This window comes from Balearica regulorum, chromosome 16 (genome assembly GCF_011004875.1).
Source record: "Balearica regulorum gibbericeps isolate bBalReg1 chromosome 16, bBalReg1.pri, whole genome shotgun sequence".
Classification (NCBI taxonomy): domain Eukaryota; kingdom Metazoa; phylum Chordata; class Aves; order Gruiformes; family Gruidae; genus Balearica; species Balearica regulorum.
This window is the reverse complement of record NC_046199.1, coordinates 1506902-1521086: the sequence shown is the minus strand read 5'-3', so window position 1 is coordinate 1521086 and position 14185 is coordinate 1506902. Positions and strand designations below refer to the sequence as shown.

The 14185-nt window shown below is 47.8% G+C and overlaps 1 protein-coding gene across 1 annotated transcript in view; it reads right to left on the bottom strand.

Annotated features, from left to right (window-relative positions):
• FAM83C (family with sequence similarity 83 member C) overlaps window positions 1-8237 on the bottom strand; it is a 28976-nt gene extending 20739 nt beyond the window's left edge. Inside the window, exons 1-2 of the mRNA XM_075768386.1 lie at window positions 7561-8237; window positions 198-365 (exon numbers count right to left, since the gene is read on the bottom strand). Of these exons, the coding sequence (XP_075624501.1) occupies window positions 198-365; window positions 7561-8115 (723 nt within the window). The 5' untranslated portion in view covers window positions 8116-8237. The remainder of the gene's footprint in view (window positions 1-197; window positions 366-7560) is intronic.
• Window positions 8238-14185: the final 5948 nt, after the last annotated feature.

Genomic DNA, 14185 nt, shown 5'->3' with positions numbered 1-14185 from the left:
ACTGGAGGGCATTTCTGAGTCTGCAAGCTCAGAAGAGAGCTTGTTGCACTGACACATTAATTTTTATTGTTTGCCTGCTCTGGGCACCATACAGCATTGCTGATGAGCACCCTGCTGAACGGGGAATCAGAACAAAGGGCACATGGTTTTTATTGATTCCAAGAACTGTTTATCATAACCAGTGACTGATAACTTACTGGGAAGTTGTCCTGAGTAAGAGCCATTTTATTGCACATTTCCACAAAATGCTTCAAGTACTCTTCATCCAGGATCAGGTAAACAGGGACGTGTCGTCTGCTCGAGGCCTCCAGCAGGTCACACAGTATTTCCATGTCTGTAAACAGATCCATCACAATTGCTATCACCTAGCCAGGAGAAAAGAGGTGGGGGGAGAAAAAAAACCAGAAGACTGTTGAAATCTCATGCCCAAGTGCATTGTGCTTTAAACTATGAATTAAGTATATATGAAGTTACTGAGCGTCTGTGACCACACGAGTGGAGATTGCTTCTGGACCTTTGTGTTTAACAGCCCTTACCCCACCATGCCAGATAAAATCACTTTTAATAACTATGAAGACATTCCCCATCCAGCTAACCCCCGTCTCATCTGCCATTCACAGAAACAGATGAAAGGGTAATGCATGTGCACAAACTCTGAATATCATTGATGCAACAAGTATGTACTGCCTTAAGCAAATACACCAGAAATATAAACGGAAGAGCTGAGACTGACCAAAATCATTATTCAATTGAGTGACTCCATAGATGACTAGTGTAATATAAAGAAGTATCATTTTTTTTCAGGAAGGACACACTGCCAGGTAAGGGAGAAGGTATCTTGATCGAGTATTGGCACGTCCTTATTCCAAGATTACATCTTAGGGGCAACTAGACAAAATTGTAGAATAACACGTGGGAAGGATCCCTTCCCTTTCCGTGCTGGCGGCACTCCTGCTAACACAGCCCAGCATGCAAGTGATAGTTATAAAACCTAAGAGTAGGAAGAAGGAATAACACTAACATTATTTAAAAAAAAAAAAAAACAACAAAAAACCACAACAAAAAAACCCAAAAGAATTCAAGAAAATCTCTCAGTAAACTGAAGACCTGCAAGATAAGGTCTCCAAGGGAGGGATTTTACAAAGGAAAATAATTTTAAAGAGAACTGCCAGTTCTTTAAAGAATGAGACTGAAGAAGGGCATGGCAACCCATCCCACTGTGGAGACTGGATGGGAGGCAGCAGGCCATCTTGGCTAAATGAATTTTCCAAAAACTGGAAGGAAAATACAGAAAATGGAAGGTAGGTCATCACAAGTACCTACTACAAGCAAGTTGACCCAGACCTAGAAAATTCGAAGTACAGTATGACCTGCAATCAGAACAACAGAACAAGGGAAATCAGCCATAAAGAGGTGGCTGGAGAAGCTGTTTCACTGTTCCTCACAGAGTGAGGCTGCCAGCAGACAACATCAAGGTGGCCATTATTGAGATCAGGAAGGATCCTGGGATCCTTCCGTTGGCCATCACCATTAGTGACAGGAATCAAGGGGACATCTTGGAGAAGGAAGGAAAAGGCAGGAGAGCACTTGCTGAGCTGGATGATTTGTCAGGCCTGACGTACTTCACCTGAGGGTGCTTGCAGAGCAATCTGGTGACTTAGACCTTGAACCATTAACAGTTAACACTGAGAACTCATGTACAATGGCAACACACTGGGGGACTGCAAAAGGTAAAGTAGTGAAGGATTTACTGACAGGCCAGCTTCATTTCAAAAGCTGAAAAAATAATGGAACTACTGCCCAAGTACTGTAGTCCCAGTCTTTACCACATCTTAGCAGTAAATAAGGTAACGGCTTGGTACTTGTAAATTGTGTGCATAACTGATTTTGACTTTCTGCACCTCGTAGAGGATGCCCAAATAAAGATGGCCCAAAAGGCAATGACTTTTGGAGTGAAGCTCCAACGACCTACTTTACCCTGCTACCCAATGTTCATGCCATGCACTGCACCTTGCACACGAAACGCATGACAGAATTTGTTCCGCTGCTCATCACACACCCTGTGAGGAGGTAGGAATCCTGTTTTCAAAGGCCTCCTATGCACACATTATAGCATGGCCATGAGTGCCATTCTCCATAGTCCAAATCACCCTATGGAGCAGGCCACATAGGGTGAGCTTTCCTTTGCCACTTCTGCTCAGCTGCTCCTCTTCAAACAAAGAGTTAAGTGAAGAGGACAGCAATGAGGTTGACTTTTATGTGTGCAGTGGTTCAAGCTTTAAATAGGAACAGGTTGAATCATGTTCACAGGTCTGACCTGGAACAGCCTCAGAAAGGAGTAGAGGAGCTCCAAGTATCACTGTTCTTGGATATGAGGACAGGTTCTCTGATCCAGGCTGGCACACTGGCCCCAGATCACCCACTGCCCAGTAGCTCTTCTGCTCTGTTTTCATTAATAAACTGCTTCTTTCCAGGCTCATACTCACAGTCTAGGTGCTGAGTGGAGGCAGCATGGGCAGAGTGAGGCCCCATTGACTTCCCCATGCTCTCCTGTCCAGTCTTTTGCTTGGCAAGCTGGCTCTTCCCAGCCCCACTCCACCTGCCCACACCATGGAGAGAGCTTCTGCACCAGAGTCGTGGCAGAGGAGGGCAGCAATGCCAAAAGGTTGCTTCCTGCTCCCTTGGGGATTTATCCCTTTTGCAGATGGACAAGATTTCTTGGCTCTATCTGATTTGTCCCCAAAGACCATCTCTGTGACGATGCCTTACACACTGTCATTGGTCCTCAACATCTTGCAAAAGACCCCGGGCACAGCCCACCACAGCAGGGTTTGGAGAAGAACCTTCCTGGAGGCTGATGTGATCCCACGCATCCACATGGGACACAAGGCAGCTGTCATCAAGAGCTAAAAAAAATAATTTCTACTGTTCAGGCCAAAACCACATCTCCACCCTCTCACCCCGGCCCTGGGAGATACAGGCTTTGGAGCCTGTCTCCAAAGGGCCTGTCTTTTGTAGCTCTTATCAGTGTTGTCTTCCCAGAAGCGTTATAAGACTCTGGCAAACTCTTCTCCCCTCCCGAAATGCACCCATCTGGCATGGACAGCAGAGTCAGCCCTGGAAGAGCTCTGAAAGCATCTTCAACTTCCCAAATTGGTGTTGCTGCTGGGCTATCAGCATTAGGTATCGCTGAGACCCACAGAAAAAAAGCAGGAGTTCACCATGTCTTTCCACACTGGCCTTCAGCCAAAGACCAAAGGTTATTGAGCCAAATGACTTTGATGGGCTACCCATCCTCTAATGATGAGGCACCAAGAAAAAAACTATAGCACAAAATTTGTGTAAGGGCTCAGGCAAATCCCTCTCTGCCACACTTGCCTCACAACATTCCAGCTCATCTCAAGCTTAGGTCTGAGGCAGGCTTGGCCCTGGAGACAATCTAAACTTGGCTTGGGTAGTCAGTATGATGGAGTCAAGAGAGACCGATGGTCCTTTGTCCCCAGACCCCACATGCTCAGAGGCACTGCTTGCACCTAGTGTGCACAGAAGGTTCACACCATCTTGTTTTCTGTGCCAGCGCTCACAGGCTTTGACAGAGTTCAGGGCTATTGCTTGCCCAAAAACAGCACTGCCAGTCTGCGACGCTCTTTGTGAGAGGGATGGGACTGAGCAGGCAGTGGCATGGCTGCGCATGGCAGCATGGGGCACAGAGCCACCTGTGGCACCCAGTACCCTGGGCTGGATGCAGCTGGCTGCCAGGTACACCTGCAACTCCTGTCAGCATCGTGGCAGGGCTCCGGCCTCAGCGCAGGAGCAAACGCCCCAGGCAGCAGGACGCCAGTTTGTGCAAGCTGGGTGGAGCCCTGTGTCATAGACTCATGTTTTCCGAAGCGGGTCTTCACTTGGCATCTGTAGGTGGAACAGGCTATGGCTCTATTCACGGCCTCCTCACATGGGATCCTTTCATAGGAGGGATTTGGGTAGAGTTGCTCCTGGTGGCGCTGGCCACAGCCGATGTCAGGCAAGAAGGCTGGCAGCCCCACGTGTGCTGCAGTTTGCAGCGAGGAGCATTGCAGTGGGGAGAGGGGAGGTTTTGCCCTGCCACAGCCTTGCACGGTGGAGATGCAGGCGCCCATGGTGGGGCTGCTCATTCTAAGCATGGGTGCCACAGGACAACCATAAGGGCCACTCAGATCACCACATCCTCTTGGTAAACAAAGCAGGCAGCTCTTATAATAACATCAGCTCAACCCCAAAGCCAAGAAGTTTTTGGGGAAGACAACTCCAGAAGTCTTTCCCTCAAAGCCTCCTAAGAACGTATTGTCACAAAAGTGAGGTGTAAAACCTCGCTGAGGTCCAATAGCTCTATAAAACAGTGGAAGTTAGGTAGGTAAGTACCATCTTCAATTCGGGCTCCTGACAGCCTGTGTCTCACATTTAAAGGCCTTGGGAGTTTAAGTCAATCTGGCCTTACAAACCTAAGCAACATCTGTCCAGTGCCTCCAGCCCGTCAGTTTTAGTGGTGGGAGCTGCAAGGCTGGGGCTGGTTGGGACCATCCCCAGTCCCTCACCATGCTGATCATGGCCTCCAAGCCCATGGCACAGCTTTGGCAGGTCAGGACGTTGCAAAGACACAGCTGCCCCACAGGCTCTAGAAAATTCACACCTTGCCATTGTAGGGTTAAATCATGATATTTCTAAATCCACTTCTGGAAACTCACAATTCAGCAATTACTGCAGTCATCACTTTGGGAATTATAGCACTTACCAGCACCCCATTGGGGTTGCCATCTGTCTGGTTTCTAACCAGCACAGCTGGTTTTACTGGTATTTGCCAATAGCAGTGTGGTTTTGGTCATTACCGTGGTGTTGCCATTTGAAGCGATACATTGCTTCTCTGGGGGACCATCGGGGACCCCTCCACCATTGCACGTAAACGCAGACACGCAGACAGTGTCAGAGTTGTACAAGAGGGGCAAAAGAAAAAGCATGGACAGTTCAAAATGGATTGGAGCTCATCCAACAAAAGTAAAATTGTAATAGTATTATCAAATGAAGGCTGAGGTGTGGCTGCGCTGCATCTTCTTATGTCTGCACAGAGAAAAGCTCAAATCTGAAAATACATCTTCAAAGACAGCTGGTTAAATACAGCAAAGTAGAAAGACAAACTGCACCAGCAAAAGGTACCAATAAAACAAATGGCCTTTTTGCTGATTTGTCAGTACAAATACGCTGTTGCAAAATATGTCACCTGATGTTGTTCTGTATGACTGTACAGGAGAAAACAGCCAACAACATTTCAAGACGCACGCCTTCTTGTCTACAGGATCCAGGAAAAGCATTCGGGGATCCCAACATCTTTCCCACATCCCACCAGCTCTGTATGCCCCTTCTGTTTTAGCTGTAAGCACACAGAAGGAGAAACACTCTAAAGGAGGGGTATATGATGAGAGCTTAAAGTCTAGTGAAGAAAATATTCGAAATGCAGAAACAGCAGTTGAAAAGCAAAAAAGCAAGCGGTTCTCCACACAATTGCTACTGGAACTTCAGGCAAAAGATGTTTTTACCTCTTGTTGCTCTTTTGTTATTAAGACACACAGGTAACATCCTTTTGGATGGCTTGATGAGCAAAATGACTCAGTAACTACTTAAAGATTTGTAACTGGGGGTGTGAATGAGCTGGAACTGCCATCAATCATAGAGTTAATCACGAGAAGCACTGGCCAGAGCTGCTAACCCAGAAGCCAGTAAAACACTAGTAATAGCCCCATAAGATGGTTGAAAACGCATTCTCACGTTTCATGCAACAGTCAAAAACCCTCCGTGAAAATCCCCAGCTTGAACATAAAGGGCTGAAGATTGTCAGTGCTTTTTCAAGCCAAGCAAAAAATGTAGAAAGCTCAAAATGCACTTGAAGTACAATAAAGCACCTACTGCCTGGGCAACCTCCCTGCAGCAATAGAGAAGTTCCTGTGAGCTGAGAAAGCAGCAAGATGTTTTTCATGTGGTTTAAAGGATCATAATATCATCAGAGATCCGGGACACGTGCTAAGTGACAAGGGGACATTTCTCGGTAGTCATTTACTTTGTGCATTCTGCTATGACGATGTCTTAATCCCCATTGCTGAAAAGGATGCAGTGTCACAGGACTTTTCAGATCATTTAAGATATCATATATCAGCTGTCTGCAAGGACAAACAAAGCTTTTTTTCCACTTACTTCCTGGACAAAACTTCCCGTATTTGCCTACAAAGGTGCAGTAGAAGTTCAGGCGTGAAGCAATGGCTGCTTATGACTGAGCAGTAGCTTACGTGGCAAAACGGTCTTCTTTTGGAGAAAAGAAAAGAAAAAAAAAAGAGATCCCCATTTACCTCACATCACACCTGAATTTCAGTGATGACATTATGATGCTGCATGGCAATCTGAGCTGCTGCATGGCCCGTTTCATCTGCTGGGGACAACATAACCTTGCTCAACTCTGCAGGTCGGGATAGAAGATAACACTTTAGCTCAGCCTGCCTGGGAACAGATTGTGTTCTTGACAGAGCTGAAGTCCAGGCTTAACAGTTCTTTATCTCCCACTTTCTACACTAGGAAGTAAGGAGTTTAAGGAGTGACTGTAAAGTTAAATAAGAAACTACTGGAGTGATAAGAGAAATTGCTGACTGGGTAAAAGTGAACTTTGCACTAAAAGTTTACTCAATATTGCCATGCTACTGAAATGAAACACTACAAAAGAAAATTACCATGGAACAGATGAAGAGAGCCATAAATTGGACAAAGATAATGAAAGCTGAAAGTGTGTCTGAGATACCATTGTCTGACCTGCTGCTTTAGTACACAGTATAGTGGCAAAGTAAAAAGAAACAACAAGGAGCATAATTTAGTGAGTAAATTCATACCAGGATTGTACTTGGTATGCAAGTATTGTAGTCATACAGTTTTTACTGCATCTGGGGGTTGGCAACCTCTACCCAGCAGAAACTGTGTGATGGGGCAAAACAGGCTGATCTTACTCATCCCGAGAGGCACAGACACCAAGTCTAGAAGATACAATGATGTATTCTAACCTACGTCAAACCACAGGCAGGGATTTTCAGTCCCACAGGATCACTCAGGTCCTACGTTCTCCCACAGCAACTCACCGGCGGTATCCTCTTGTCGAGAAAAGCCCTGGCCGTTCGAACTCCCTGGCGGAGGGCAGAAGGGCTGGCTGGCGCACGCTTGCTGGCTGAGGACAGCTACGCGGTAACGCTGCACGCCCTGCCACTCACCCGCTCCAGGGTTCGGTACTGTGCTCTGCACACCCGCAAATACAGACGCAGAGTGCCTTAAAGGGCACTGCCTGCATGACATGAAATCCCGGGCGGAAAGAAATTACAGGAAAGGAAAGGAGCAGGAACAGTTAGTGATCTGCTAGAGAAAAACCAATTGCATCATGCCAGACATCTAGAGAGCGGCAACAGCCCGGAGCCTGCGGTGCGCAGTTGTTTGACCAGCAATCAGGACTCGGGTGCTGTGGCACGAGACCCCACTCAAGGGATGCAGCTCTATACGTACCGTCCGTGCCCGGCTGATCAGAGACCGGAGCAAATCCTTAATGCTGTTGGCTTTGTTTCTTTGGAAAATCACAGTGGCTTGAGTCTGGCCAGACACTGTCAGGAGCGGCATCCCTGGCCACCCCAGCTCCAGCTCTGGAGGGTGTACATCAGACATGAGTGGAAAGTAGGTGCCAGACGTTAGTTCAGAGTTGAGGGAGGACCTGTCTCCACCATCTGCGTCTCCAGGGTCAGCTTCTTTGTCTTTCGTTGCATTGGGATCTGGAAAGCTTTGGCTTCTCTGATGGCTCATATATTCCATGTCCAGGGTGGAAAGAAAAGGCAGCTCCCGTTCCTCAGCGATGGCATTCAGGTAGCCACGTTCCCCCTGCTCAAGAAAGGCATCTATGGCAAGCCTGGCTGTTTCACTGTGCTGGAGCACCAGTGGGGTGGGCTCCCTCCACCATGGCTTCTTCAGCTGCTCTAGGCGGTTCTTCAGTGGCCCAGACACTCCTTGCTGGCTCCCATAGCTGCGGTGGAACTGGGGTCTCACCTCTACTGCTAGATAGTTGAACATGACTGGAGCTGTTGATGCAAAGAAGTGCCTCTCCAGCTGGATTAGTCCTCTGTCGGACTCCAGGTCTTTTCTGGTCCTCTTACACTCCTGAGCTCCTCCCAACAGGTTCCTTCAGGATTCAACATGAGCTTCACTCCTCCGCTTGGGAGTTAATCACCAGGTACAGCCTCCCACTCTGGGGGAGGAGCTGGCTTTCCCCAGCTCACTCATTTGGCTTCCTCAGACACACACCTGATACTTGGTGCTTAGAGTATCCCTTTTGCAAGGGGAGGAAGATCAGCTCTTCAAGCTGCTCCTTCCCTTTGCTTGTAACTGATTCACATACTGCCCTCCCCTTCCCTCCTGAGAGGTCCCCACCCTTGGCCAAGCAGGCTCTGACCTGTTTTGTCCCTCATTGTGCTCACAGTGGAAATGCAGATGCCGGAACTTGTTCCTGCTTGAAATTTGTTCCAAATCAAACATGCTTCTCAGTGTCAGTTATAATGAAATACAAATATCCCAAGTGGGTAATCAGACTCGGCTGAGAAATTTAATCATCCCTGAGCCATAGTTAATGCTCCTCCTTAGCATTTCTTGGGAGCCCGGGCTCTGCTAGGCTGGCACTCAGCAGAGAAGCCAAAACACCGTCTTTATCGATAGCACAGAGCCACGGTGTTTGTACGAAGCACAGCAGGAATCTTAGCACAGCTCGTGTCATTGGATACCAGAGGCTACAAAAGCTCATGTGGTCTTTCAGCATCTCCCTGGAAATCCTTCAAGGAAGGGGTGTTCAAACTTGGGAGTCTGATGCAATGTGGATGACAATACTGTCCACATGCTGAGTATTTTGGGATTAGTTAACTCCAACTTCTCAAAAGCATCATGGAGCTATTTTTTGGAGGAACAATACATTCAGACATTAAGATGTGATTTAAAATAAAATGCTGTGTGAGGAACACACCACCCGGAAGACAACGCAGACACGAAAACTTGTGCACAGGAGGCGCACAGGAGTCCCCAGACTGCAACGCGGTCCTCCCCCACCCCGTTCAGCTCACTTACCCTTGAGCTACTAAACTCCACAGAGGCTAACCAGAGAATGAAGAACTGGATGGATAGTTGATCTAATCAGCTAGTCTTTTATCTACAAGTTACAAAAACCCTGTAGATTAAATATATCCAAGCTAAATTAAGTCATCTAAAAGCTAAATGCCTGCTCTCCAATACTGGGCTCTAGTCAATGGAGAGAGACAGGCATGCCCAAGTGCGAACCAGCACATTCAGAACAAAGTGCTAAATCAGCTGGGATGAATCGTGTCCCCAAGGGATTCTTCTTCTCCATGGACTACAGCTGGAGTGGGATGATTAGTTTACATTAGTTACCTAGTGTTTAGATCCCCGAAGTCAGACCAAACTCTTACTGGGACTGTGCAAACTACAAGGACAGAAGCAAAGGTACATTTAATCGGAAAATTTAAGTTTCCTGCCAGAGCTGTGCTGCAATGCAGCAAGCAGGTGTAGAGTTAACAGCCATGGACAATAGATATGGGAAAAAAATTAGAATAAAGCTGCTGGCATAGAAGTGTTACAGGTGTAAATAAGCGTTAGAGCAGTTTAAGAGTAACATTAACTTAAAATGTGAGGTGAACAGCCAAACACAATGTAAGGAAGTTTGGGGACAAAAGAAAGGGAAGTGGCTATAACATGAAGGGCCTTTTTCTGGAGCTCCTTTGCCAGCGTGATAACATCACCTTGATGATCACATAAAAGGGTAACATCACCCTACTTTTTGCTTTCCTAAAGTGCCGAAAAGAGAGTGAATTTTAAAAAAGTCATCAAATGCATGTTTTCTGCCAGGTAATCAACTGCTGCTGATTCTGTAAAGGAATTTCCACTGTCTCCAGCTGGTGTTTAGTAATGATCTACTCTCCTTCCAGTAATTTCTCACGCACCTCAGCACATGAAAGCATACATGGTATGAACATCTCCAGCTGAGCTTATCAGGCTGGGCTTCTTCAGCGTTGGTGCGGAGAGGCAGGGATCTCTAGGGAGGCAGCTACCTCACCCTGCAGCAGACATCCGAAACAGGTCAGATGAAAAGCGCCATGAAAGCGGTTGTCTCTCCACTGAGCAGAAGGAGAGCTTGGGCTGCTGAAGTCAGCGGCAGAGGTTTAACATGCAGACAACTAAAATTAGATGAGAGGTATCCTGTGCCTGCTGTCTGGCAAAGAGACAGACTGGCACTCCACAGACTGGTTGGCCAATGCAGGATGTGGGAATCACATCAGCCCTTTTTTGCCAGCTAAAAGCAAGGATCTTATCTGGAAGTGGTGTCTACACACCTTCTGCAATCAACAGAGGAAGGCAAGGGGAAAATTCCCTCTGGCTAAATCCACACTCCAAGTCCCACTTTCAAGTCAATGTCCCTAGGCAGCTATGCTCTGGCAGATACCTCAGCTCAGTCAGGATCTGAGCGTTAGGCAATACTTCATTCTTTTGTCCCACTACAGAAGTTCTTGGAGCTTCCCAAACACAAACACCTTGCCTGGGCTTTCCACAAAACGTACCTGCTGCTTCCTCTTCAAGCACAAATGGAAGGGAGCCTGCCAACTTGTTTCATGATAGTACAGTTCTTGGAGAGCACTCACCCAGGAACACGAGAAGCCACATTTACTTTTCCTTCTCCCCATTTTCAGACTGAAATCCACATCTTCCACCACAAAATATTGTGGTGCTCAAACACTTATCTGTAGGAATTTCTGGAATGCATCTGCATAGCAATGTTCCACTGTGCAGAATTCACTGGCCAGATGTAAACAGCAAGTGCAGCTACATGAGAAAAGTCCAAATTTTAGTTACTGCCCTGAGATCTGTGTCAGCACTGAACTCACAGACGAGCAGCACAAAGTCAAGTCTCCCAGGTTTTTGTCCGCTGTTCCTGACCACTGCAGAATCATCCTTCTAAACACAGTGGCAGCACACAAATTCCTTGTTTGATTTTTTTTTTCCATTCATATGTGAAGACTCTTCCAAATCAGGGAAGAGACAGCTTTGCACCCGCTCAGCTGAAGGAGGGCACTGGACACCAGTTGCCAGCTATAGACCGAATGATCTGAGCGCTAGCGATGGCAGGGAAGGTAGGCAACCCCACCTCCTCTGCTGGCTCCCCGCTCAGTGGTGTGCCCAGCAGATAGGTTCTTTCCAGCTGTTGCTCTGAGGTCCCTACCACCCATGTGCCACATAGAGGAGTCAACATGTGGCCATGGAGTTGCTCTGGTGGCCCTTCAAGGACCAGCCCTGAGCTACTCAGTGTGCCGATGCACAGCTGTCATGAGAAGGACCACAGTGTGCCTCTTCCCTAGGTTGCTGCCCTATACTGAACACGTGAAAAAGCACTTCCAGACACCTCTTCCTTCTCTCCTTCCAAAGGAAATAGCACAGGAACAGAACTGGGCATTGTAACATCAATGGGTCTAGTTACCAGCAGGAAGAGGGTATGAAGGGAAGGATGTGGGACAATGAGCAAATCCTCATGAGATGCCTGGCTTTGACAGGATGTGGAGCAGCCCAGGAGGCTGGCAGGTGGGATAAGGAATGAACAAGCCCAGCTCACTCTCTTAGTCAGTGATGTAATTGTTAATGAAGGCTTTGCATGTGCAAGACTCCTTGCTTCCTAAATAAGCATGAAGGAGCTCTTACCTCCTGGGAGAGCTGCAGTAGCACGCCAACACCAACAGGATCCAGCCTCAGCAACATGTCGCAGGGTCCTCCTACGTGAACATACCTGCTCAAGACAGTAAGAACAACACAGTAGATGTTTCTGGTTCCTGCACTTGCGTGCAGGAAATTATTTACACGAGTCTGCCCCAGGTCTCAGGCAGATCTGTTGCCACATGACCTAAACTCCCTGGCTGCTCCCAGCACATCACATCTGGAGCAGCCACTGAAACATAACAGCACAAGGTGGAATTATGCTCGTGTGAGCTCCTGCTCTGCATTCCCAGTGGAAGGATGAGGCCCAAACATCTCTTCTGTCCCACAAATGAGCAGAACAAGCTGTTAAGCAGGTTGAATGACTGTAAGCAAAACAAGTACTCCCTCAACATGTTCAGCAACTTCAGGAAAAACACATGTAGGATGCACAGGACAGCCCTAAACACCTGAAGAAGGGGCAGCAGTATAAAAAAAGCTCACCAGAGGAGTCTGGGAAGGATCACAAAACTACTAATATGCAACTGCCCCACCATGGTGCAGGAGGCCAGGTAGCCCACAGCACCAGTGGGTGATACTCCCTTGCAGGCAGAGGAGAGAGACGAGTACTTCACAAGCACAACACAATTGTCTAAGCAGCAGAGCCCACCACTCACTCAATGTTGAGCCTCAGGGTCTTTCCTATGTCCTTGCCAACTTTCCCAGGCTCCTGTGTCAGCTTCTGCTCTCTGCTTGACTTCTCAGACCTTCAGGAAAAGACAGAGAGCGCTGAAGGCCAGGCTGTGCAGACACAATATGCCCAAAAGATGGAGATATTGCTCCCTCAGGCATGCTGCAGAATGGTAGAAGTACCGTCACCCAGACTGCTGGAAGAGGTGTCAATCTAGCCTTAGGACACCAAAGGCCAGTCGAACCTGATGCAGCGCTGTTCAGCAGAAAGAACAGGGCACAGGTTTATCACAGTCTCTTGCAGAGAAAAGAGCAGAAGAGTCTTGATTAGAGTTGATTATACAAAAAGACAATAGAGGCAAATGTGAAGAGGGAGATGGGGAGGGCAGAAACCTAGAGAGGGGGTGTCTACTGAGAAATTAGCTGCCACCCACATCATCCAAAAAAACCCCAGGTACTAGGCTAAGACCGCAGCCAAACATTTGCACTGCAGCCTGAGAAGCTGGAGAACATCACAACTGATGACAGCCATATTCGTGGCACAACTCTAATAGCAGAAGAGTTAGAAAGACACTCAGTAATTTCTAAGTATTAATGTAAACATTTATGACTCCCAACACTGGTATTTCCATCTTCCTGGAAGAAAGCACATGGAGTCCAGTTTTGGAGCTCAAGATGGGCAATGAATTGTTCAGCATACCTGTAGAAGGGATCAGCAAACTTCTCCAAATGCTCAAGTGGTACTTCAGCACATCTCCGGGATGCAGACAACCTTTGCTACATGCTCAGGATTAAAATGGTCCCACCGAAATGCTACAAGTAGACCACACCACGTCTATGTTGATTTAATTTCTGAAGGAAGACTTCCTCTGCAGGGTTTTGGAAGCAGGATGGGTCACAGGGTATGGTATGGCTCCTACTGCTCCTCAAAGTGGTCTCACACAGTGGTGTACACACACCACGCTTGGAGAACCAGTCACCATCCCCTCCCCGATGACGCTTACCCTCCCACAGCTTTGCTATTCTTCATCTAATCTACATTCATCTAATTTAAAACTCTGGTGGAAAAAATTTCTCTTACTCAGTCTCCAGTTTCTGCTTACCTTACTTGCCAAGCCAAAGGCAGGGTAAGTGAGACAGGTCAATGGTTAAGTGCTATGTCAAGAGCAGCAGTTCTGACCTGAGGGCTTGGTGTGGCAGAAGTGTGACTGAAACTTCACTGCATGGAAAGTGAGGGTAGGAGTCAGAAATCCAGGAAGTGGCACCTGCACTTTAACAGGGCTTGGGCACCTGGACAGTACAGGAAATGTGGAGATCATCAAGGATCACAGAATCCCAGACTGGTTTGGGTTGGAAGGGACCTCACAGCCCATCCAGTCCCACCCCTGCCATGGGCAGGGACACCCTCCACTAGCCCAGGTTGCCCAAAGCCCCATCCAACCTGGCCTTGAACACTGCCAGGGAGCCAGGGGCAGCCACAGCTTCTCTGGGCAACCTGTGCCAGGGCCTCAGCACCCTCACAGGGAAGGATTTCTGCCTCACATCTCATCTCCATCTCCCCTCCTGCAGCTTCAGGCCATTCCCCTTGGCCTGTCACTCCCTGCCCTTGTCACCAGCCCCTCTCCAGCTTTCCTGGAGCCCCTGCAGGGACTGGAAGGGGCTCTAAGGTCTCCCCGCAGCCTTCTCTTCTCCAGGCTGAACCACCCCAACT